Here is a 25,221-nt window from a genome sequence, read left to right as displayed (position 1 = left end):
AGGAACGTAGTAACTTCCCCGTGGGTTGTTTTGTGGGCGGTGTTTTTGAATTTATGCTAATTCAGCTTGGCTGACAGGGAGAGGAGCCGTGTCCCGGTGCCACAGCTCTGCTGACAGCCGGCAGTGGCGGGCGCTGCTGCCGGGCCAGGCCATGGGCCGGCGCTTGTGACAGGGTCCCTCGCCCGGCCCTCGGGTCGCCTCTGCCGCCAGCAGCGGGGCCGACATGTGCCTATGACCATGGAGATGAAGGACTCGGGCAGCGTGGTGCTGACAGCCTACCATCCCCACAGCCCCGCCAGGATCCCGGGCATGGAGCAGAGCTTTGTGCAGGATGTGTCCCCCGGCCACTCGCCCGGCAGCAGGTAAAGGCCGAGGGGGGGAGCGGTGCCCTGGGCCGGTGTTCGCCAGGCTCGGACGTGTGTTCTGTGGCAGCCTGAGAGCTCGGACACTCGAGAGCTCCTCGCTCATTTCTCGTCCCTCCCGGGGAAGTGATTCAGCCCCGGGGTGCGGGTTGGGGTTGGGAGGGGGAAACACGAGTGCCTGTGTTAAATCTTGTAAATCACCAGTTTCCTGCCTAGGATACTCAACAAGACAATCCCTAGGAAAGAAGGCACGTGAATCAGGCTTCTGCTCAGACAGTTTAGGACTGTGCTGCCAAAGAGTGAGGTGGTGGGACCGGCTGATCTTGGCGCTCAGAAAGTTGATTCTGGCTTTGGTTTAGAGGATTATTTAATTCCTTCTCCGTTCACTCGCCGGGTCAGAACCAGCCCTTGTGCTTCTCTGTGAAACTGAGGTTGCTGCTTTGCTTTGCACGCACAAAAAATGGGGGACTGCGTCGCTAAAGACTCAGTCTAAATACGAAAATTCCTTTGTGTTGCAGGAAACTAAGTATTGTCTTAATTAATGCAGTCGCGTGTATTTTTACCTTCCTGCCTTGTAAGAATGCATGTATTTGCACAGTTCAAAACCAAGCGGTTTGAGCAGTTTTACTATTTTAGAAAATCTGATCTTTATCCTAAATATACGTATGCTGAGTTTTGCAACTTTCTCCAAAAGAAGTGATATAAAAGTTCATACTGTAAAAAGTTGAAGAAAGTAGCAAATCTTGCATTATGGCTTGACTGAAAAAATAAGAAGTTTAAGGAAACAGCAGATGACATTATCTCCATGAATTAAGTCTGGGTCTTCTCTTAACAAAAATAATGATATTTACTTCATATTGTTTATTTATAGCCCAATAGCTATTTTGTTTTCAATGTCATTATTTAGATTAGCTGCATCTTCCTGTTCTTTGTGTTGTTTCCCTGGCTGTCCCATAAAGATAACTCCTTTGTTCTGGTAAGGAGAGCAGTACCAAAATACACAATTACATGTTGAGAAAAGAAACTGGAGTCTGGGCGTTTAGACGCAGTAAGAATGGCATTTGCTACTCAAAACAGAGAGCAGTGGTTTGGCATTGAGTTACAGGGAAATTTAGTTTTTTTCCCTATGCTCTTCCCTTAAGAAGAGTACTAAACTCAATCTCCCTTTAAGTTTGTGGGCAACAGAAAAGTGGTGTTTTGGTGGTTTTCGTGTTGGTGTGCTACTTGTTTTGAAATGCACTTGATACTTAAGCTCACATGCATATCACCTACAAAAAGCAGAAGTGCCAATTACAGTTCCTGAAAGAAAATAACTAAAGCGGATTCTGACATTTGGATGAGGAACGTATTTTGGAAGCTCCTGCCATGAGCCAAAGCCATGTGTCTCTCTCCATGTCTACATATCCATAAGATTTTGGTGCTGTCTCCCCTTTCTTGTCTTCAACTTCCCACAGCTGTCTAATAGCAATAGGCAAATTCTGCCATATGGGCAGTCAGTGGCTGTCTGAGCTTCCAAAGCCTGTTCAAGAGAGTGATTTTATTAACCCAGCATGAAGTCCTCTGGAATGCAGAACCCATGAAGGCAAATGCACTGAGTATTTTAGCAAATGGTAAAATAGGCTCTGGCTTAATCCCTACTTCATCTTCTAAGAACTCTTTCCTGGACTGTATTTTCTGTATAGTTTCCTCTGCCACCATCCTAATGCAAGAGCTTTTATTATAAGTTCTGTCTGGTGTTCCTTGATCTCTAGGGCAGCTACTCACACTATGGCATGTTAACTCCTTAATTCTTCAGGAAAACAATTCAAAAAAGCAGGAAAAGAACAGAGGTGTCACCCTTTTCTTGTTTGATAACAAAAACAGTTGGGACCCAGAGCCTGAAGTCGGCTGCTTAAGTTACATGTAGCTCTAAAGCACTCTGTGTTTGAGATGTTTATCCATGGGAATACAATCTGTCTTGGATATTAGCCTTTGATTTGGTAAACTGCTGACCAATTCTCTCTCCTCTTAGAAATCAAGATACTTCATTTTCCTTTGTCTTTTCATAACATTTTGCTTGCTTTAGAGTGATGTACTCTTTATATTAGAATAGATCCACTCACCAGAGTCAGGCTTGGAGTTGTCTTCCAGCTGTTTTCTCTTGCAAAAAACTTTCTCTCTGGAAACTTTCTGATCAGAGTTTTCTCACAAAAAGTGGAATCTAATGCAGCCTCAGCCAGCAATTAACTGCACCACTCCTCACCATTAAAAAAGACACTGATAAAAAAAGAAGGAAAGATTCAAGCAACCATTATGAACCCCTAAACAAATGAGTAATCTTAAACACTCTTGACAACTCAGACACACAGCTGGGTAGCCCATCTATATGAAAGGTTATACTAAAGATGCATCAGACCACTTGGATTCATATTCATGCCCAGCTCTCAAAGCCTGGCATCCTGTGTGCATTTCTAAAACTCACTGCCAGCATCAGGGTCAGCATGAAGTACAGCATGGTCTGTACTTCTGTACATCTAAGCCCAGTGGGTATATGCTCCATCATAAGTTAGGAGATAGTAAGTGGTGGGCTGTAAGGAGAAAATTTGCTTAAATTGCTTTGAATGGAGGATGGATCAGTTTGCAGTGAAGGATGGAAAATTCATAGAAGTAGTGAAGAGGAGAGTGGGATGAAAGTTTGACTGCATAATGATGCCCTCACCAGTTTGCAAAGGACAATTCTAGCTTCCAAATGTAGCATTGGATAATATCAATAAAGTGGTTAAGAAAGGGGCCACAGATGCTACCCATCCTCCAGAACAAGAGTTCATCAGAGGGACTAAAGACTTAAATATCTTGACTTCACTTATCCATATAGTTCAATTCTATCTCTCCCCGTTTATTGCATCTTGAAGAGTTATTTAACCGGTTCTATACATGGGCTGGGGTGAGCCCTGAAACTGCACTGTTGAATATCCTGGAGTTCCAGGAGAATTCTCCAGACAAACCTTCCTTTAATGCTAATATAACTAGCAAATTCACTTTCCATTTTCTCATGGGATATTAAGGTCTCTTTCCTTAGTTTGCCATCTGCTTTTATGTGCATTTTAGAAGCATTTATAGTAGTCTTTTTTTTAATTTATTTATTGCTTGTGAGAATGAGGTGTTGGGGAGATCTCTATTTTGTTTGCTTAGAAGTCAGGCTAGCTCTACAGCATACAAGTATAGTGGTAAAGATTCCTGTTCTTGTGGCAACTCCATCACTTTTTTAAAATCCTGTTTGTTAGAAAATAGATGTCACAAATACCAGCACCAAAGAACCCAGAATATCACACTATGCCTATCAGTACAGATCTGTCTCAGTGCAAAGGTGAAAGTGCTGATTTATGTTACATAATGGTCAACTTTGGCTTCTCATTTCAGAGAATGAAGGACTTTGTAGTTGTGCACAAACACTGCTCCTGGGTTGTATAGAGGAAAAGTGGGGCCATGGCCATATGTCTTTCTCACATCCCCTTTTTATCCTGTTAGGAGTAGCTAGGAGGAGTTATTCCTGTGCTCAAAGGAAACAGGCATGACCTCTATGCCAAATGGCCAGAGAGCTCTCTAAGGTAATTATGCAATTAGGGGAAGACAAAGCATTCCTAAGTGAGTCATGCTCCAGCTTTCCTTGACTCCAGTTTGATGATTACTGTGTTCCTCTGCTTGCTACCAGCACAGAACTCATCCTGCACAGCAAATCACATTTTCACTGCAATGAGTGGCTGTCACTTACGTGAGCATGAAATAGGAATTAGGGCAAAGAAAAAGCATGTTCATAGGGTTTGCTCCTGCAGAATGGTGTGAGAGCAGCTTTTAAAGTGCACATTAAGCTTTTTATACATGGAGTAACCTTCTCAATCAATAATCATGCAAAGAGCAGCATATATACTACCAAACCAAAGAGCTTGCTGCATAGGTAAAGGATGAAATAGATGTCAGGACTATTGATCCACACAGCCAAGAGCCCTTCATACTGTCTTCCCTAGTCAACTGCAAGTCTGGTACTTCCAGTTGTTTCAGAGAAATGCCTTCCCAATCTCTTTGCATTCAGCATGTCTCCCTCCTCCTGCTGTCAGGAAGGATGTCTGACTTTCAGGCAGACATCACTAAACCAAAAAGTCAAAAAAGAACAGGAATATTTTCTATATTGGCTGAAAAATACTGTGTGGATTGAGTTCCCTGCTGGCAACTTCCAGGATCGCTGCTCTCCAAGTCTAAGGCTTGCAGAGTTGGAGCTGACAGTCAAGTCATTACACTGGACAAGTATGACACCAGATTGTTTTGTAGGATTCATTCTTCCTTGCAAGCCTCAAGGTACTAAAGATATATGTCAAGGTGAGGTAAAGCATCATGAAATAATTCCCTGGAAGGAATACAACTGCAGGAGCTGTCTTTATGCACCAAAATTTGTCTTGTGACAGGAGGAGCTATGTGAACAGCTCAGGTTTTATCCCAACAGAAGGAGATTTTATCACACTGAAGTAAGGTCTGTAAGCCCCGGGGCCAGGTGATCTGGGTTGGATTTCTGTCAGTGCTGACTGAGCAGCTCTCCTGCTCAGTTGTATACAAGTGATGTCAAGAATGTCTTCTTGGTGATGCGGGATAAACAACCTTAACTATTTTGGATGTTTATCTCACCTTATCATAAACTTATCCAGAAAACAAAAATAAAAATCTGGCTCCTTTTCCACAGTAAATCTTGACATGACTTGAGCCTTCTGCAGTAACTTGGACTCCAAAGCTATGAATTTAAAATTTTAAAATGTACTAAATGTGGTAAAGAAAATCCCACAAATCAGTAGCTTAGGAAAAAACAGCATTGGCACCAGCTGCACAAAAAATAAATTCTATGGAAAAAATAACCCTTGTTTTAACTTAGAGAAGCTTTCTAAAATATGATTTTAAAGTATATTTTTATAGATGCTGAGAATGATAATTCTTAATAAAATATTTACCAGGAGGATGCATATAAATAAGTCAGACAATAGCAGACACGCTTTTCCTGTAGGTTTTAGAAATATCCTTGTCCTCTGAGAGCCACACTGAGGAATGTAGTATTTATAGCCAGCTCCTCATGTTATGGTTGAAACTAGAGTTGGCTTCTCTGGTTTCTTTTTAGTTTGGTGCTCCTGCTGCTCTCCCTGGTACCTCCATATGTAGAGCTAATGAAAAACATCTGGCACTGTCCCTTTGATCATTTTGTTGGGTTGAGCATTTAGCCAGCTGCCTCATTCATTTTTAACTAAGTCACTTATCTCTGATTACATGAGTGTTGGAGCTGCCTGCAAAAAAAAAAAAAAAGAGTAGGACCTGAGAGCCCTGCGTGCCCTACACAGACATGTTCAGATTGCATCTGGCAGTCTGACATCACTGGCATAACAAACTGCCAGGAATCCACAACCTCAGTGTTACTTTTGCACAGGAGATCATATTATTAATTCAGTGCAAATGTGTGGAAAATGTGGAGAGGTGGCAACTGCGAGACACGACTGTGGAGTACTAGTAAAAGTACTTAGCTCGAGCAGGATCTGAAAAGCGTCTGGTTAGTGCTGTACAAATATAGAATCACATCCTGAAATAGTGTGGGGTATCCACGGCAAACAGCCAAGCTGACATCCTGGATTTCAGCTAACCACAGTAGAGCAGCCATTTGGCCCACTGCAATGCCTAGCTCCAGCTGGCCAGCCAGCACAACAGAGCCAGCCCAGCTGGCAGCACATCTGCCAGAGGGGCAGGACCATGCTCCCTGCAGCCTTCAGGTACCACCAGGGTGGGTGGATTCAGAGAGCACAGGATGGGTACTCAGAGAATAGAACCCAGAGTCTCATCCCAAAGTGGTGACTGAGGCAAAGCACTCTACCTAGCATTTTGGCCCCCCTTTTCCTGCCTCCTACTTTCTCAGTGAAAATCAACTCATACCACCCTGGTCTTCCAAGTCCTGTCTGAGTTCTAGGGACTCAGAACAGGGAGACAATAAACAATACAAGGGGGTTTGAAGAAGAGGGGAGCACAGGAGGACACAAAAAGGACCACATTCCGAGGTGTGTTACCTGCTTCGCATCCTTGTGTGCAAATAAAAGGACCTGGAGTCAGAAAAGAAATAACTCATAAATCTTGTTTTGTGGTAGGGAAATTTACAGCTGGGCCTCAAGTCCCACCAAACACATGGGGTTTGGAATAGCATTTTTAAGTAGTGATTTTGAAATCAAAATGTGAAGTGGTTTAAAAGACAGGTTGTTTGAAAAAGTGCTCTCTCACCCTGAAGGACTATTTCAGCAGAGATCAGCAGAAGTGCTTGAGTTAGCATCCCTTGTAATTAATGCAAGGAAAAGATTGATGATCTGTGAGGGATCCCTCATTTCTGTAATTCATTTTTTCCCCTGCCATATCTCAACTTTCCAGACACTGTCAGAGTCTCTGAGGAGAGTGGAATAAACACTGGAGCAGGGAGCCTTTTATCAGCTTGTTCATTTAAATACAGTTACGTTGTCTCATTTAGGATGCTGTGTAATACTCAGCTACTGTAGGTGTGTGGGATTTTCAGATGGGTAAAATCATCCAGTTTAGGATGGACTTATGTTGGATGCTTAGGCAGAAGGTGGGCCTTTTTTAAAATCTCTTGGTGCAGAAGGTCCTCTGAGCAGATAATGAGCAAGATAATGACCATAAGTCTTTTTGTGGAAGGTAGAAGTGCCCTACCAGAGAGAGACAGAGGAGAACAAGTATATGTGGGGAACAATTATCAGATGTAGAAGTCCAGCTGTGTTGACATCATTAACCAGATGAAAGGCAAGATTAAAGCAAGAGACAAGCCAGGGAACTGTGTTTTAAACACCTGTGCATGAAACCTCAGGACATCAGCCATCAGGTCACTCTCAAAATTTTCTACCAGAGATGGAAGAAGCTCTAGAGCTGTAAGTCTTCATATTTTACTAGAGGTTATAAAAAAACCACTAGCTTTCAAATGGTCATACTTGGGAAGGGCATAAGAAATGTATAAAGGCCTGAATTTGATCATGGAATAGTAGGTTCTTTGCTAACTATACCCCTGCAGAGTCTGCAGAGAGCCAGACTCCGAGCTAATCAATGCAAAATACAGGTATGGCAGTGGAGAGCCTCTTCAACATCAGTTTCTCTTTCTCTGGTGAATGAAAACTCAGAACAAAATACCATCCAATCATCTTTTCTGGCCCAGTGATTATCATACCTAGTGGTCAAGAGGGAATTTAGAAGTGAGAATGACAGATTCATTTTAAGGTTAACCTTGGTATAAGAGCAAGAACTGGATAGTTGTAGCATTCAAGCCAATATGAATGAGTCCTTTTTTTTAATTCTCATTTAATAAAAAAATCAATAATAAGGCAGTTAAACAGCATGTGGGATATGGGTCTTCTTTGTACATATGGACTGAATTAAAGAACACTTAGGTGTAGTTATAGAGGAATTACTCTGAATTTACTAGAAATGGAGTAAGTCATTAGAGCTCATATATTTTTGTCACTAATTTAACTTACAGGGCATGATTTGATTGTGCTATCTCCTGTCTCAAGTCAGGCTGACTTCTTTAACAGTATTCTTGCAGAATAGGGCATCCATATGAAGTCTTAGATGATTAAAACATAACAGTGACTAGGCCTGTCATCTTTTTGTAGCACTTCCCTCCGGTACTCAAATATTTTGAAAACTTGAGTTCTAAATATTTGTCTGAATGTATCAGAGATGATTATAAAATCTTTGCTGTAAATACAGGTGAAACACAGAGCATGGGGGCTTAGGGCATTCTGCAAAAAAGTTTTTCAGGCTCGGCTGTCCTTGCCATTTTGGGCCAGATGGAGCCCATGTCATGCGCGTGCAAGGAGGTGAATGGAAGCAGAGAGTTTATCCTGATGAACAGAGACAAGGGAAGCCTTGGTACTCAAGCTGCAGCAGGATTTTAAATTGCACCCTCTCACTTTTGGAGAGAGGGTGGGGAGAAGGAAGCCAGGACAGCCTTCCAAACAAAGGAAAGAGGTCTTTGAAGTACATGGGAATCTTCTGTCACCTGCTGAAACAATAGTGTCTGCCTTATATGAGGTCTTTCTTACATCTTCCACTCAGAGGATGCATTTCACTATAAGACCCTGTGATCTGCTGCAATTCCTTGATGCTGCCTTGTTTGCTTGCTTTCTTCTCTCCTTCTTTCTTTCAATTAGCAGAAGCAATTAACCCATGAGAATTTTAATATTACTGGTAATTTGAATTTTCGGGAAGTATTTGTTTATTCTAATTTACCTGTCCATGTGCAGGCCCATAGATGGAGCATGAAGTTTATGGTTACCCGTATGTCACTGACAATTCACAGAGTATATGGCAAACATTACAATTACTTGTCCTGCAAGTCAAATATTAACTGGAATTTTCTTCAAGCATATTTGTTCAAACCATCTGTTGCCTCTGAGAAAGCATAGCAATTAAAAATAAACAAACAAGAGAACCTATGTCAATTTTTGAAGAGCTTTCTTCATCATCCAGGACCTCCATGTTCTGTATTTAGGAAGCACACCACATATTTTTGGGAGAGACATTGATTCTGCAGCTATTTTGTGTGGTCAAAATGCATTTCATCCTTAATGGACTCCATTTCTTATGCCTTTTTTTAACTAATAAATTTGTTTTACAAGATTTAGCCAACACTGGCCTGAAGTCAACTGTGCCACACTCAGCATTGCAGTAAGATCATGCAAGCCAAAACAGCTTGCTCCAGTCTACACTGAACACAAGAAAATCTGCAGCTAATTACCTTACATGTCATGCAACAATAAATCACTAGTTTTAAGTAATCATGCATTTGTACGTGGAGTTTATTGTCATAGGATGTCCTTACAGGCTCATTTTCTCTTTCCAAATTCAAACATGGGGCATGGTATTCATTTGGATAACAAGGATGTCTATAATTAACACTTAGTGCTATCAAGAATTCTAAAAGATACAGTTAAGTTGTAGTTTTCTGAGGTAACCTCCTCCTCCTAACGTGAAAATTTCTGAAGTAAGAGGATGTGTATTGCTTTTTTATTTCACAGGGGGTTTTTTGCTCTTATACACAGGACACTGGAATTTGTGTACTATTAGTATTAAGGCCCAGCTGTGATGTCTGTATTCTGCTGAAAATCTGCATTACAGACAAAAAAGAACCAAATAAAGCAGTGAAAAGAAAATATAAAACCAAAGAGATTCAGCCTGACATCGTGTGGTTTAACAACAAGACAATAAATCCATGGCTTTAGTGGATATCAAGATTGCCACGTAACGAATGCACACAGGAATTCAGAACATACTTTCATGGGGGGGCTGCGAGCAAATCTGAGCTCCCTCTGCCTGTGTCCAGGAGCTGTAGGGCCACGTTAGCACGGAGTTTTTGCCCAAACCAAAAAGCAGCCATGGTGATGCACCACCTCAGCTGCTGGCTTCTGGGCCTGGGGAGCCGTGTCCATCCCACCGACATGGCTGTAGGGAACTTGAAGGCTGGAATTCAAAGTGTTTAAACTAATGCTTCAGGACTGATAAGGGGAAAAAAAAGGGGTATGTGTTTTTCTGAACAAGCCATTCTGCTGATTAATAGGTTAGGTTGGGTATTTTCAGGTTTAAGTACATAAACAGGTATAAAGTTACACTGCATTTTTCTCAAATGCTTTGCAGCCTGGAAGGGAAGCTTTACCCAACTTATTTGAACCATAGCAGAATAACTTGTTCTTTTGTGCAAATCAGATTCCTACAAGGGAAAAACACATGAAAAAGGAGCGCTGCTTGCATACTCACTTAGAAAAGCTTATTGACAACAATATGAAAGTATTCATCATCTGAGTCCCTGTAGACTCCAGCAGAACAATCAAGCGTACAGCAGGGATCCAGCACTAGTTCTGATGAATAAATTTAAAGAAGATTTTACATTTTTATTAGGTTAGAGTTTTTCCCCTTTAACTTAGGTAATCCATTTGGAAAGTAGAGTTCTGATTTTCTGGAAGAATAGAGCTTGAAAACCTTTTATTTCTTAAACAAGACTGAGGCCAGTCAGCATCTGAATATCCATTAACATCTCCCTTCTAATTAAATTTCATCAGCCAGATCAGAAATATGATGATGTTCAGAAACTGTATTGAGCCACATTCAAACACTGTAAATAAGGTTTATAATCTTTATTCTTGAGCTGTCAGTTCAGCCTTTGGTTTCTGAATCATTTCATGGCATTGATCCAGTGCTTCAGTTATGCTGAAAAAGACATTGACCACTGCAGAAGTGGGTGGAAAAACATAATTCAACAGTCAGCTGGGTATATCTGCTGAAAGTATGTCTGTAATTTTGTGAAGGAGATGGTGTTACTAAGAACAGATTGGTTTCTGAGACTGCCTTGAACCCAGCCAGCTGTAGCTAAACCCTCAAAGGCTGACAAAGTGCATTCCTAATTATATCAGTGGAGTGGATGGCTGGATTAAGTTACCTCCTTTGAGACTATTGGTGATGAGTTTCCATCACTGGGATAGATTTTGTATTTCATACAAACCAAGGGGACCTCAGGCTGTGCAACAATAGGAATGGCCCAAATTCTGACATGATACATACACACCTGCAGGGCTACCCTAAAGCCCACAAATAGCTATATCCTGTTAATTCACTGGACATAATGATAACATGTGATAGGCAATCTTTGAGGACTTTGAATAAATTTAAACTTAGTATGGGATTAATCTTTAAAATTAAGTACATCACTTTGCACCAGATACCAGAAAAAAACAGGAAAATCATACACAGTGGAAAGAGTTCTTCTGGTATCTTTAGAGAAAACACATATTTATGGCTTTGGCCATCTTCAGAGGGTCTTAAAACACTCACTGACATCAGTAGACTTAAGCAGCTGGTATAGCTGAAGATAATAAACTCAGTGTTTATTTTTCTATACTTTTCTATGGTCTGCATTTAGTTAAAAGCTTTATACTGTTTTTCCATCATTTTTAAGTACCTATAAAATGAGTAATGCCCTGTAATGTGGTTATAGCAGACCAAACTTAGCAAATCCTGAAGATCACTTGAAAGTGATGAGTAGATCTCAGAGATAAACAGTGAACGACCTATCCTTACATACAATGAGAGGAGTGACATGTTCTTACAGAAGGGAAGGAAACCTCTTAATCTTCGATATCAGTTTCATATTTGATGAAAAGAGTTTGTTCACTTTGCAAGACTGCTGTTGCACATTCTATGTTAGGGAGACATACAGAAAATTCCTCTTTGCTTGAGCTGACATTTCTATCCTGTCTCACACTTAAACCATGATATCTAAAGCCAGAGAGAGAACACAGTGCTCTGTTCATGACACCTGGAAAATCCTGTTTAAAGTTGGGTGCTGTGGTGGGCTGATCAGATAAGTCACTCTGGAGAAGAGTACATGTTTGTTTTAACTGCTGAACTGTGGAGGCTAGACAGAGTTGAATCTTTGGATTACAGATGTGATTGACATCTCACCACACTGCAAATCAGACCTAGAACTCCTCCTGGTGACAGTAGGCTTTGGGCTTGCCTCTGAAGATCTAGATGCTTGTGGCAGCATTCTGCAAACTCTTTATCTTCAATATAATGCAGTTCTTCTCTTTTGTGTCATTTATCCTATTCACTCCATTCTCTTATTTAGAAACTCCTAAATTCCACACAGGGATGAACCAGTTATTAAATTTCTCTGTAACTGCATTTCTATTGCATCTATTTTGTGCATTTTTTGGACTTTGATGAAAACAATGAACTTAGCCAAAAACTACTGAGCTACACAGGAAAGATAATTGAGTGGGGCAATTCTGTAATGGTCACTCATGATGGAAAAACTTAGCAAGTTCAATGCGATATTTTTCCTTTTCATCACAGTCACTTTTTTGGATTGCACTCAGAGAAATATACTTGCAAATGGAAATATTATCACAAGTTAGCAGTGGACCCCAAAATCCAAACAAAACAATGAAGCAACACAGACTTTCCTTCCTATTCTGATTGCATCACTGGAACCACTGCCTAGTAAAGGGATTTTGTTTGAAAAAACTTCCTTCTGTGTGTTTTACAGTGCTGTGTGTCTGCATTCCTGTTCATTTGTATGCTTGATTAGCTGAAATCAAATACAATGATGCAGATCTCGAAGCAGCTATAAAAACTGAAAGTGAGCAATACTAACAGAAAAAAAAATTTCTACGCTGCAATCTTCATGGGAATTGCTGTGCAGAAAGCAAGACCTGATGCAAAATCGTGTGTATGTTTTTCTTTCATCTTATTTTGTCATTTTGTAACAGAAGTTTACTTTTTAGTGGACTTCAAATAGTCTTGTGAACAGGTAACAAAGGATGTACTGTTTGTGTCTCTGCCTCATGCACAGCTGTCCTCTGGCCAGCAGCTTGAAAGACATAGCTAGATTTTAAGAAATTCTGTAAGTATTAATTGTGGGATTTTTTTCCTCTACCTGTGTTATTCTGTGTGCTTTTCGTATTACTTTTGCCTTTTGCTGAGTTAGTCTTGTGGTTTTGGAATGAGTCCTGTGGATTTTAAGAATAGGGATGGTGTTTTGGTTTTTGTGGGTGATGTTGTATCTTCTAAAATTAATAACTGAATTGATTCTTTTTATAGACATCAATTGAAATTAATAGAAATATATAGATCTATAATTTTAGGTATATAATTTTGCCTAAGATAAGAAGATTGGTGAAGATCTGTGTCATCCTATCTGTATATTCAGAATGTATCACTTACGCAAAGGTGAAAGAAAATAATGCAGTATACATCTGAACCTTAAGCAAGAAAACTTCCAATCATTAATAGAATCTAAAGGAACTTAGGGGAAAACTCAAAAGTTAAGGGTAAAGTGGCAATTACTTAATAAGAAGTACATAAGTAAAAAAAAAAAAAAACACCTAAGATCTACTTGAATGGCTATTCCACAAGCGCCTCTTGCTCGGTGTTTGCAGGATTTTTTTGCATTTGCCTTGTTGTTGACAAAATCTTGGCTAGTCTTTCTTTGAAAATGGCTAATATTTGACAACATTGGAAGAGATCTTTCTGAGTAGATACCCTTTTCCATTACTAAGTAGTAAAGTGAAGGATAGACAAAAACCATGATGAAAGTAGATGAAAGATCATCAAAATTCTTTAGCTGAGGCTTGTTCTTGAATTCTGGGGTTTGTTTTGATGTGGTGCTTTACTTAAATTACTGATTTAATCATGAACTTGTTGAAATTAAAGCTGTTGAAAAGTTCTGTGATTGGATTATGTGGAAAAGAATGTTTGTGACTAGAATATTGAATAGGGATTGTAAAAATTGTTACTCAGAAGTCTGAACAAGTAAGTGAAACACATGTTACTGGGCATTTTCACAAAGAAAGCATTTGAAAGTACACATTCATAGCAGATGTAATGGCAGAAGCTTTTTGACTCATTCTGTATGTTTCTTTGATGCAACCCTTGAAATGCCAACAGCCAAATGATTTACTGCACTGCATTTGAGTTTTGACTGCTATCCTGTACAATATGTAAATAGGAAAGTCCCTGCTTCCCTGGAAATTATGATAAGAGCGTAGCTTCTTGGTTAGCTGAGATTGACCTCATGCTACTATCCAATGTTTGCCTAAAAAAAATGAAATTAATTTGTTTTGCATGAAAAAAGCAATCAGATAATATCTTGAGTGGAAAGCCTTGACTTAGACACATGTACTGTCTGTACGATAGAAAATTTTGATGATTTACAGTATTTCTAAGTGCTTTGAACATTTTTTAATGGATGGGCTGGTTTAATCTCATTGACAAGATAAATAATGTGAGCAGCTCTGTGGTTCCTCTGAGTTGCTGTGGTTGTCTAATTTTCATTGGACACAAACTTATCACAAACTTACTCTGAGTAGCACTTGCCCTGCGTTTCCTGCAAGGTTTGCTGGACTTGATTTGCACATTGTTAGTCATATTCTGTTTCATATAGAAATATTCTATACAAAATTGTTGGGTTGTACTTTTTTCACAGATGGACACCCAGGGCAATTAATTGCATTGTCCAGTTGCTCATGAAGGACAAATTCAGGTGACTTCTAGGCTTGAACGTGGGCTGTGCCAGGGTGTGCTCTGGGGTTCTCCTGGCCATTTCCTCAGCTCATATCATTGCCTTAAAATGTTACAGTGAAGGCAGAAAACTTTCCCTGTCAGTTTTCAGACCTGCAGCTCTACGGCAAATCTATGGAGAGAAAGTGTAGGAGAACCAAAGAAAAACCCGGCCATACCCTGGTGTTCCTCCTGCAGTTGTGACAACTGCATTGATGGGACAGCTCTAGAGGACTAGGCAGTTCGCAAAAGCAAAATGGCTTAGTTTCAGTTTGTTCCTTGCTTGATCAAAAGTTGTTGCCAAATTCCCACCAAACTCATAGGTTCTGTCTGGTAGTTAGCTATCCCCAAACTACTTTCATTCTTTCCTAGTCTGTTGGGGCTCAGAATCACAACCAAGTTGTGATAACAAAACGAACTGCCACTTACGCTGGGAGCTTTAATAACCACTTAGGGACTTGCTCGTAGTACATGGCTAATAAAAAGTAACTTAACTAGGCTTTTACTTCTTTCTTGACAGAATTACTTTGAATTATGTCACATTTGCCATGGACAAAACTTTCACATGGCAGTTAATATAGCTTGGTTGCTAATTAGGAACTTTTCTACCAGTAGCAATAACATTATTTGTCTTAACTCTTATATTCATCTGAAACTCCTTTCCCTGGACCACAAGAACTCCATAACTACACCTAAGAAAAGATTTTTCTTGGATGATACATAGATGTAAAATAAAGGGGCAGTACTGCATCCTCCAGTCTCCACCACCAACTTTTGTGATAGGAAAATCCATGTTTCTCAAAAGTTCCAGGTCATGATAGTCAACTGTCAGCTTCTTATGTAACAACACAGCAGCAGGAATTGTCACTAAAGTTATTATCCAGTGAGGTTTAATTTATTTTGGCCAATTCACTGGCATTATCATTCATCAGTTCAGGATCCACAGTATAAATAACTTTGAGAATGAAAGCTCTGAGAACACATGTTAAGTTCATCTAAAACTTCTCTCCAAGGCCAGGAGAAGATTAATGCAGTCATGAAAGCAAAGGTCTGGCGCCTCCATCAGCTCCTTTTCCAGTTGCCTGAATGCTGAAATGATCACAGAAATTTCCTCTTCAGTCTTAACTGCACAACCCACACACATGCACAGCTCCAACAAAGTGGTGACTTGCAGCCTGTGCAGAAATACCCCAAACCTGCCTGGCAGCCAGCTGGCGTGCCCTAATCCAAGCTCTGAGGCTCGGACTCGAGCCCAGACTGACTGCACTGTCTTGAGAGCGAGCAGTGCCAGCAGTGCAGAGAAGGAGGCACATGTCCCCCCTCGGCTGGAGCCCACGTCCTCCCTGCAGCAAAGTGGCTTCAGCCAGGACAGCTTCCAGTCCAGCAGAGCTCAATTTGAAAAACATCCACATAAAAACTGGCCTCTGCACAAATCACAAGTCTGAGGAAGTTCTGGAGATAGTTGTAACCATGCTGGAAAGGAAAAAGGGCAAAGCCATGAGCTTGTTTGAAAAAACAAAGCAGCAACTAGAATTTGATTTTTTTCCTGCTGGTGACCTCTATGGATGCATGAGTGCTGAACACTGCCTGGCAGCATTCTCACTTCAGTTCAGTTTGAACCCAGCTTATAAACAGGCAGAAAACTGCCTTCCACTGTTCCTGCTCAGCCATCCTACCTGCCCCCATCCCCAGAAAACTGCAAAGCATTAAAATAACCTCTGATGCAGGCACTGATTCTCTCAAGTACAGTAGCACAGTAGCACACTCAACACGTGTTTGGAGAGCTCATTAGAGGACAAGTCAGCATTTTCTTTCCTTCAGCAGCTCCAAACATCTGATGGTCCTTTACCAAGCACTGTTGATTTAAAAAAAAAACCAAACAAGCAAAACAAGCAGCCGCTTTCCCAGCTCTTGCTTTAACTCCATACTTGTGAAAAGGTGATAAGGGGCAGTTTCAGTGCATTGCCCTCCTCTGCTAGTACACATGAATTGTTTTATAGAAAAGGCAAAGCAAAAAGGAGAAAAAGGAGAAAAAGGAAGAGAGAGATTAAAATGCAAAGTAAATAACTTATTAAAATGGCAAAGCTGACATAATGCCATCTGGTTTATGTCTGGTCCCTATTTGGAGCTTGATCCTGCTGGGTACTTAGTGCTCAGGCTGTTCCCTACGGCAGTCTCCAGGAGCAGACTTAATGTTTAAGTGCTTTGCTGGATCATGGCCAGTGTGCTGAGCACCTCAAAGGAATCAGACCTTGGTTAATTTTTCTGGTTTGTAAAAAAACTCTTTCCAGCTCTGAATCCTGGCACTTCTAAGTGAGATTTTTCCTTCTCCACTCCACCCCAATACTACTTCATTCTGAGTAGTCAGTTCCAAGCAGGATTAGGCCACTGAATGCCCACAGTGGAAACTCCAGTGGAATAGACAGCTGGCCTCTGAGGAAACTCCAGGGCACAATATTTTCACTTGAGTGAGGTCCTACCTAGAGTTATTCAAAACTCCTTTTGCTCAGCCTTTGAAAAACTTCAGCTATAGAGCAGAGAGCGTGTAATAAATTCTCGGGCATACTCAGCATATACTCCAAAGGGGCAATAAGCTGTTAAAATAAATCAGAGAAATCCCTACCAAACCAGAATTCGTGGTGTGTCTGACAGCACACACTGCATTAAATATTTCGAGTCGATAACTCCAAACGTGGCTGTCAAGATGATGTGCAACCTCCGTGAACTCGACTTTCATCTCTTTCCAATAATAGTGAATCTTTGTGAAGAGCTGCTGTAAATTACAATTACTAAGTAAATTTTCAAATCTTATAGCCAGATTTGCAAGTAGTCTGAAGACCATGGTGAGAAAGGAATGATGAAGCAAGCAGACACACTTTTTGCTGTCATGGCAAATCTGCTCAAGGTTTTAGTTTCAGGGTCAGGCTGTGTAATTCCTCTATCAGCTGATCCTTAATGCTTTAAAAATCCTTGAGATGTACACACTCACTGTGGTGTGGTCTTGCCTATGCTCCACATGCATCCATGCATGTGTGTATTTGTGAGGGGTGTTTTTGTCATCTGCAGTGCATCAGCTGTGCTGCTCAGGTGCAGACACCCAGCATTTTTGCCATGTGGAAAAACACACTCGCTAGGAACACCACTTCTGCTCACCTGCCCCCCGTTCCCTCACCACTTCCACTACAACAAAGTTTGCCTGGCATTGCAAACATCCATCTGTCTTCAAATAGCTGATGTGATGTCTAAACAGCCAGCCAGAAAGAAAAACAAAAATAAAGGAAATATGTACCTCTTTTCTTCAGTTATAAGATTAGCCTAGGTCCTGAAAAAGACAAAAGTATAGTTCTGGGTCATTGATTGGATTGGATTTCTAGTCTCAGAGGGTATGCCCATACCCTCTGAGACTAGAAATCATTCTTCACTGGACCAGAGCACTGTGCCTCATAGGGCAAAACAGCAGCTTTAAAATTGCCATGTAATTGGGTATGGGAAAATCTCTGGCTTTTTGTTTTTGTTGCTATGCTTTTCTTATACCGCTAACTTTCTGAGTGTATTACTGATAAAGAAGCAATTCCATCACTGAAATGTAGCCATCTTAGGATTATAAAGTGACATTTTCTGCCTGAACTGCAGTCAGAGCATGGCTAGGGATCACAGCACTCTGCATGGGCACGGGTGGGCTGCAGGCTGCTGATGGTAAACAGTGATTTTCAGGGTAGCTGCTACAAAGGACAGCAAGCAGGAGGCTTTTGTGTCTGACTCACACCTCCAGTGAGTAATAATAACAATAATAATAATAATAGTACACAGCAACATTTTCACAGCACACAGAAACAGACACAGTGGCATAAGCAGAAGTGGCACAAGCAGCAGAGTGAAATTTCATGATCACTGTAAACAGAGCTGGGTGTATGCCGGAATTTGTCCAGAATACTGGATACAGCGCTGCAGACCTGTCAGGAAATGGATTCTCATGGGAATTCCTGGTAGATTTTTTATACCCAAACCCCCAACTAGATGTTGGTGGGGAAGAGAGTAAAGGGCATCTTCATCAGTTAGTGCTTGTATGTATCCTGTGTGGGTGGCATTGTCAGATTTCACTGCCTCCCCTTTACAACACATGCTTTTCCCCATCAGCTATAACCCACCACTGAGTTACCAACTCATGTCCTGTAAGACATAAATTGCGTTCTCAGCTCTTATGAGGCCTCATGAAACTCTTGTCCATTGGAACATCTGAAGAGCACCGCCTGCAATTGCATCAGCTGGCAAAGAAGACTTACTGTAGTCTTGGCAGTGTTGCCACAAAAGCCTGTTTGAAACATCATGTTTTATAAAATATCTTGAATTTTATCTCTCTGATCCAGAACTTCCTATTAGTTTTAATCAACAATTTTCTTCTGTCTGGCCAATGCCAAAAAAGCACTGCCAGTGAAACCATTGGTGCTGGGATCAGTATCAGCTGTTAAATGCACAACAGGGAGCTGAAGAGCTTTGCTGCAGCAGTGATGCAAGAGGAAATAACTCTCAGATAACTATCTTGCAGGACTCCATGACACCTGTGACATTGTCATGTGGCTGGTGTCCTCCCCAGGCTTCCCACCTGGGTTTGTGCAAGTGTGAGAGGGACTGGGAAACAAAAGCTGTGAAGGGCAGGTTCAGGCTGGCCCTGAAGTGCTCTTCTATCTCTGTTCACGAAAACCCTGGGTTCATGTATATCTTGTTTGCAGGACAGTGCTGTTGAAGCCAGAGATTTCTCAATGCTGAGGAAAGCCTTGATCTTGAAAGCATGCAGGAACCCCATTCAGGCTTTTGAAGGCATGTACATTGACGAGGAGCATGCCCATTTCCCAGTGTCTTTGCCAACCTGAGTCTCCAGTACCTTCAGCCATTAAGATCTGCAATGACAATAATAATAATAATAATAATAATAATAATAATAATAATAATAATAATAATAATAATAATAATAATAACCTTCAGTCATTAAGATCTGCACGATTAAAGGAAAAACACCACTTTCAGCAGTGCTAGTGATGATCTTGGTTCCTTAGGTGGCACTAACGTGAGTTTGGCTGCTCTGGGTGTACCAAGTGCTGACCATGGTGGGCTCTATTTCTCTGGATTGAAGCCAGGAAAACAGATCGGTGGTGTCAGCTACAGTTCATGCCCTATGGCAATGGTAGATAGTACTGTCTCTACTTGTTTTTTAAATCTCATACTAATATTTTCACATGTTATGTATTTTTGGTTTTTTATGTTGAAATGTCTGTGACAGAATGGGTAACATAAACTTTTAAACTTGGTAATAGAAGTTTTTTTGTCCTGTCTTCTATTTCACTGCATTGTAAAAGACAAGCATCCTAAATTCTGCCTGACTGCCAGTCCCAGTTCTGCTTTCATGTCAAATAATTAGCAAAATCTTTGACTAACCTAATATTTATACATTGTAATTAGATATGTCTTGGACTTTTGTATGTTTCTGTTTAAAGGAATGGACCTTGGGAATGGGCAATTTGTGATGGATTGAGCATATTCAAAGTCATGATTGTGTACAGAAAGTAAAAACTTCTTTTTTCCTTTGTTTCTTTCCAACAGAATTCTCAGATGTGATGCCTATTAGGGATTTTTAAAAGTCATTTTACTGGAACACATTTCATGATTTACCGTCTCACTCAAGTAATATTGCTGATTAAATTAGCATTACGTAATAAGTGAAACTAGTAAGGTATTTTGTCCAAATTAAATCTGCACCTTTAAGGAGAAACAAATTGGTCATCAGAAACTCACCCCAGTTCTTAAAATAAAAGTTACTGGCCAAATATGAATCTGGCAGTCACTTTTGAAGTTATATTCCAAAGAGCAGATACTTTTGAAGAACATCTGTTAATATAAAAATATCTTGATACATTAAAGTGGTTTAGCTGTAGTTAGTTCAGAAGTACTTGGTTAACATCTAAGGGAGGAAGGGGAATAAATATCTTGTATTTGGCAATCAGTAAGCCAGAGCTTTTACCCATTGCTTGGCTTTGTTTGGGTTTAAATAATGTTCCTCTGTTTTTTCTCAAGCTGCAGTAATCCTTTAGCCCTTGATGTCATGCATACTGGGTTTTCTATACTCTTTATAATAATCTTTGAACACTCAGCCCACATCATATGTTATGAATATTCTTGTTTTGGAGTAGAGAGGCAGGCAATCATTTTAGGCAGCAGGAACCCTACCCCTAACATTTCCCTGTGTGTCAAAGACATGGAGCAACATCAATCAGAAGTAAAAGAAAAACAAGTTTGAAAGATGGTTTGGGATGAGAAAAAGCAAAATGGGGAAGGACCAGCAGAAAAGATTGCTTTTAAAGGTCAGAATTTCACTTCTTTGAGGAGTAATCCAAACTATACGTAGAAAAGCCTCTTTGAGGCAACAGTTGTTTCAGGGTGTAAGTGTCGTTGGACTCATGGTGAAGGGTTGGAACATGGTTGGAGGTTGGAACTAATGATCATAAAAGTCTCTTGCAACACAAAGTATTTTAACATTCCATGGTTCTATGTTTCTGTCGTCAGGCTGTTGGGAGAAATTGGTTCTGGAGAACATAGAAAATGGTAATATTATAGACAATCATCTCAGGTTGTTCTTTCCAGGTGAAATGTCCTCAGCAATATCATCAGTGGTAGAGTTTATAACAATGCATCAGCAACATCAGCAATATGAGCAATTATTTTCTTCTTCTTCTTTTTGCCATGTGACTTGGAATATTTGTTATTCATGTCCTCCTCAATTGGTAACTCTTCTTCCAGTCTTTTTATTTTTGGCCTTCCTGGTTCAGCTTTTAAAGAAATATGACTCTAAGGGACACTAAGTGGCTTCCTTAGGGAACTGTTCTGTAAATTTTTGGAATTAGGATAAATAAAAGCTTTTCTATGGTGCTGTTTAACGCAAGAAGCAATACAGGCTTTTCTTGGAAGATCCTAATAGGAGAATATTTTCAGAAGTCATCTTTGACAATTTGTATGAAAACGAAGGGAGGAAATAGTGTTTGTCCAAAGATCAAAGAGCCATCTGAGAAAAACTGTGTTTGTGAATTCAGCACAAAACCCAGCTCCCCCGTCACTCAGCTCCAGCCACTGTTTCCAGTGTATACATGGCCCTGGCTTATGGCTATCGCAGTGGGCCCTGCAAAACAAGCTCAGTCCCTTCCTGCTAATTTACCAGTGGAGGAGGTGTTTTCCGCCAGGCAAGTTCATTTGTCAAGGTGACCTTCCCAGCCTGCAGGAGCGCTCCTGCAGATAAAGAAAGCCGCCTCAGCGCGTTTGTGAAACCCAGCTCGGCGGCCTCCTGCAAGGAGGCACAGGGGCGTCGCCAGTCTAAACCCTTCCTACCGGCCCTCCAAGGATTTCTCTGTTCCACAGGTTTTGTCAACAAAGGCTGTACATTTTGCAGTTCTTTTATCATGCTCTGTAAACCCTCTCCTCTTGTCTGACTGCTTTTATTCTCTAAGTGGTCTTGAGGTTAAGTATTCTCTTTCGAAAAAATTCCTATTCTGTAAATTAATTGTCTCCTAGGCAGAGGTAAGACCACAATTAAATCTTAATCGATCATGAATGTAGGTCATGATCAAGATCGAGTGTAGGTCATGATCTGCGCCTTGGCAGAGGATCATTTCACAGATCCTCTGCCAAGGCCCAGACAGAGGAAGCAGATCTCCAGAGATCTCCTAAGTGAAGGTTTAACCTTCCATGGCATCTGAGTAGTTGATGGCAAGTCTGGACTGGTTGGCCATGGAATACTGTTTTCTTTCTATCTATACTGTTGCTTTCAAATACATCACTTATTCAATTTTAGCATATTGCTGTTTTTATACCACAAAAAAACAAGGCAGATTTGGAGCACGTGCACTTAATGTACCCCAGCGTTAATGTAAAATCTAGCTTGGAGAAGAACCTCTGGTTTTTACTCACTACAGCTGGAATAGATCAGTATATAGAGACTCTGGAAAGAGCAGTCATGTTTCAGAAGAAACCACCACGCAGTTATAATCATGCCAGTTGAATTTCTGTGGAATAATTAATCCAATGATAATTACTCCAGTTCCTTCCTTGTAGTTTTATTTTCATGCCTGCCATATGGCATCAGTTAGACAAGTCCTTAAAGCTATTCCCCAGCAGCCATGACCTGTTAAAACAGGAGACTGTATTCAGAAGTGGAACCAAAATAAAAGGAACATTTCTTTTTCAAGGGAAAAAAAAAAGTTTGGGTTGATCAGAATAATCTATAAGAGCATGTTTTGAGCCAAGGAAAAGAATTGGCAAAAATCAGAAAAGCCTAAACCATTTCATTGCAACATATTCTAAAATAACTGCTTTCTTTCTGATTTATGTGGATTTGACTTTCAACAGAAAAGTAAAACAAATCTCTGAGATCAAACTGTTTATTGTTCTTCTGAAGTTCTACAGGAAAAGAAAATGGCTTTGTTTCAGAATAACTTTAAATGAAGACCTTGTTCAATTACTTGTTTGGCCAAAGCCCTGAAAAAAAATCAGCTATTGACACAGCTGATTGTTTATGACTGGCATAACATTTAAATTTAGAAAAAGAATAGCATGAAACCATGTGTCAGTATTTATCAGATGTATGGCATTCAGTATATCTGCTGAAATATTCCATCATTATGTCCCATATAAGGAATTGGTTCAGAATTACTTTTCTACAAGACAGAATTACTTTTCTGTAAGACAGAAAACTCAAATATGAATAAAAATGCCAGGGCAAGCAGATCCTCAGAGGGACACCTGTGTATATGTGTTCACCACTTTTTGTTTTTCATTGGACTAGGGCTCACCACTATGCTGGTCCTGAAAGAGTGAGGCCAGAAAATTATGTTTAAGGATATTTACACACTGCTATGGCAAGATTTTAAACCTAAAGATTTGTTTAAAATTTAGCTAAAGAAGATACTGTATTTTTGGAGGTAAAATATGTTAAGTAGGACAGTGTATCTAGAGGGTCACACTTTTAATTTTAAATGCCCAGTGAGCAGTTTTTATCATGTATTAGGTCTCTGATGAGTCCCTCACTGTTTCTCCCTTTATGAACAGCAAGAGAAACCTCCCAGCCAAGGGTGAACTGCGTTGCTCTTTGGAGATGATTTTCTGCTGGATGTGGCAAGCAGCATCCTAACTCACACATCCTGGTTCAACACAACCTGAAATGTCAGGATGCAGGACTTCTTGGAGTCTGGGGAGTGTTTAATTGCCAAGAGCAGCCAGAGGGAAGATACACTCATTGTAAATTGCTGCTCCAAGCTGACCTCCATTTCCTCATCTCCCTTCCCAAAAACATTTTCCTCTACCCCATGGGCAGGTAGCTACAAGGAACAGGTGTTGAAAATTTCATATTTCAAATTTCCTAGGTTTTTCCTAGGAAAACCTAAGTCAGTGTTACCGATGATTGTATAAATTTCATCAGAGAGCAACCTTGGGAAAAGGCAATCCTAAATCTGTATTTATATGATACAAGGAGAGCAATAGTGGGGACAGTATATCACTTCACTGAGATGATGACATCCTTGAAGGAAGCAGAGAGGGCAGTCTCATGACTATTCAGCCTAGAGGTTGCCTTTGAATGCCTGTAGAAAGTAACACTGTAGAGGTATTTAGTTGGGATGATACGGACTAGCATAATTTTATAATGCAGTAGGAGCTTCCATGCAGTTTCTGGTCACCATCACCACCAGCTGGATTTGTAGCATGAACAGCCCCACAGTCCACTACCAAATTCCTGAGCTATGTTCTCTCTTCCTTGTAGTTTGTCCTTTAAAGCATGACCTAGTAGTCCCCAGACAGACCTACAGACAATGGTAAACAACTAGAAGTTTTCAAAAGTTTCAAGGATTTATGCAATCATAAAATTTTCCCAGAAGAAAGAAATGTGACGTTAAGTTTAAAACACGGAGCAAATTTAACTTCAAGATGAACTGTAAAACCAAATGACTTCTGGTTTTGCTCTTTTCTGCCTCTTAGGAAATCTATGTCTGATTCAGGAAGTCCTTTCCCTTCTCTCTCCTTTGTTTCAGTCTTTTTTTTTTTTTTCTTTCTCTGATTAAATAACAGGATTTCTTTTCCCTTTATTCTGCTGTAGGGTTTTAGCCATGTCTTTGGAGGAAGTGTAGGATATCAGAAAGCTTATAAACAGAAAGTTAGCTTTTCCTCCTGTATTTCAGGCTGGAGGAATGATGACAGGAATGCCATAAATTTGACAGACCTGTTTAAGCATTTCAGTGCATAAACAAAGGTTTGGTGGAGGGAGTAAAGTTTGACCAGCTCATATGTTTTTCATGTTCAGGAGTTATTTCTTAGGGCTCCTTTGACAGCTGGCTGTGGCAGGGAGCATTTTGCACAGAGTGTTTTCTCATTCCCCAGCTGCAGCTCAAAACCATCCCCTGAATCTCACAACTTTACTGATCTTGTGGCCACAACCCAGTTCTGGGCCACTGTTCATATAAACCTGGTGAGTGCTTTTTTCAGTATTCATCTGGGCCCCCCACTGATCATTCCACTGTAAGGAAAGGAAGAAAGGCTTCCCCATAAATATTTCATTTCTTAACAGCTGTACTCTGGCTCCCTTCTCCTTCTCTCTGGCTTTGCACACTAGGCTTCTCCTCTGGGTGGAGCAGCCATCTCCATGCAGAAAGAACTCCTCATTAATTTGCATCTGGCCATTTAGGAGCTTCTGCATTATGCTAATGACAGTGTC

The 25,221-nt window shown here is 40.5% G+C and overlaps 1 protein-coding gene across 1 annotated transcript in view; it reads left to right on the top strand.

Annotated features, from left to right (window-relative positions):
• Window positions 1–247: 247 nt before the first annotated feature.
• The window catches only part of ARHGAP28 (Rho GTPase activating protein 28), a 76,029-nt gene continuing 51,055 nt past the window's right edge, over window positions 248–25,221 (top strand). The window contains exon 1 of the mRNA XM_058801538.1: window positions 248–362. Within this exon, the coding sequence (XP_058657521.1) occupies window positions 310–362 (53 nt within the window). The 5' untranslated portion in view covers window positions 248–309. The remainder of the gene's footprint in view (window positions 363–25,221) is intronic.

Source organism: Ammospiza caudacuta, chromosome 1 (assembly GCF_027887145.1).
Source record: "Ammospiza caudacuta isolate bAmmCau1 chromosome 1, bAmmCau1.pri, whole genome shotgun sequence".
In the NCBI taxonomy this organism is placed as follows: domain Eukaryota; kingdom Metazoa; phylum Chordata; class Aves; order Passeriformes; family Passerellidae; genus Ammospiza; species Ammospiza caudacuta.
Note: the sequence above shows the minus strand (reverse complement) of the source record. Positions and strands in the feature narration are given on the sequence as shown.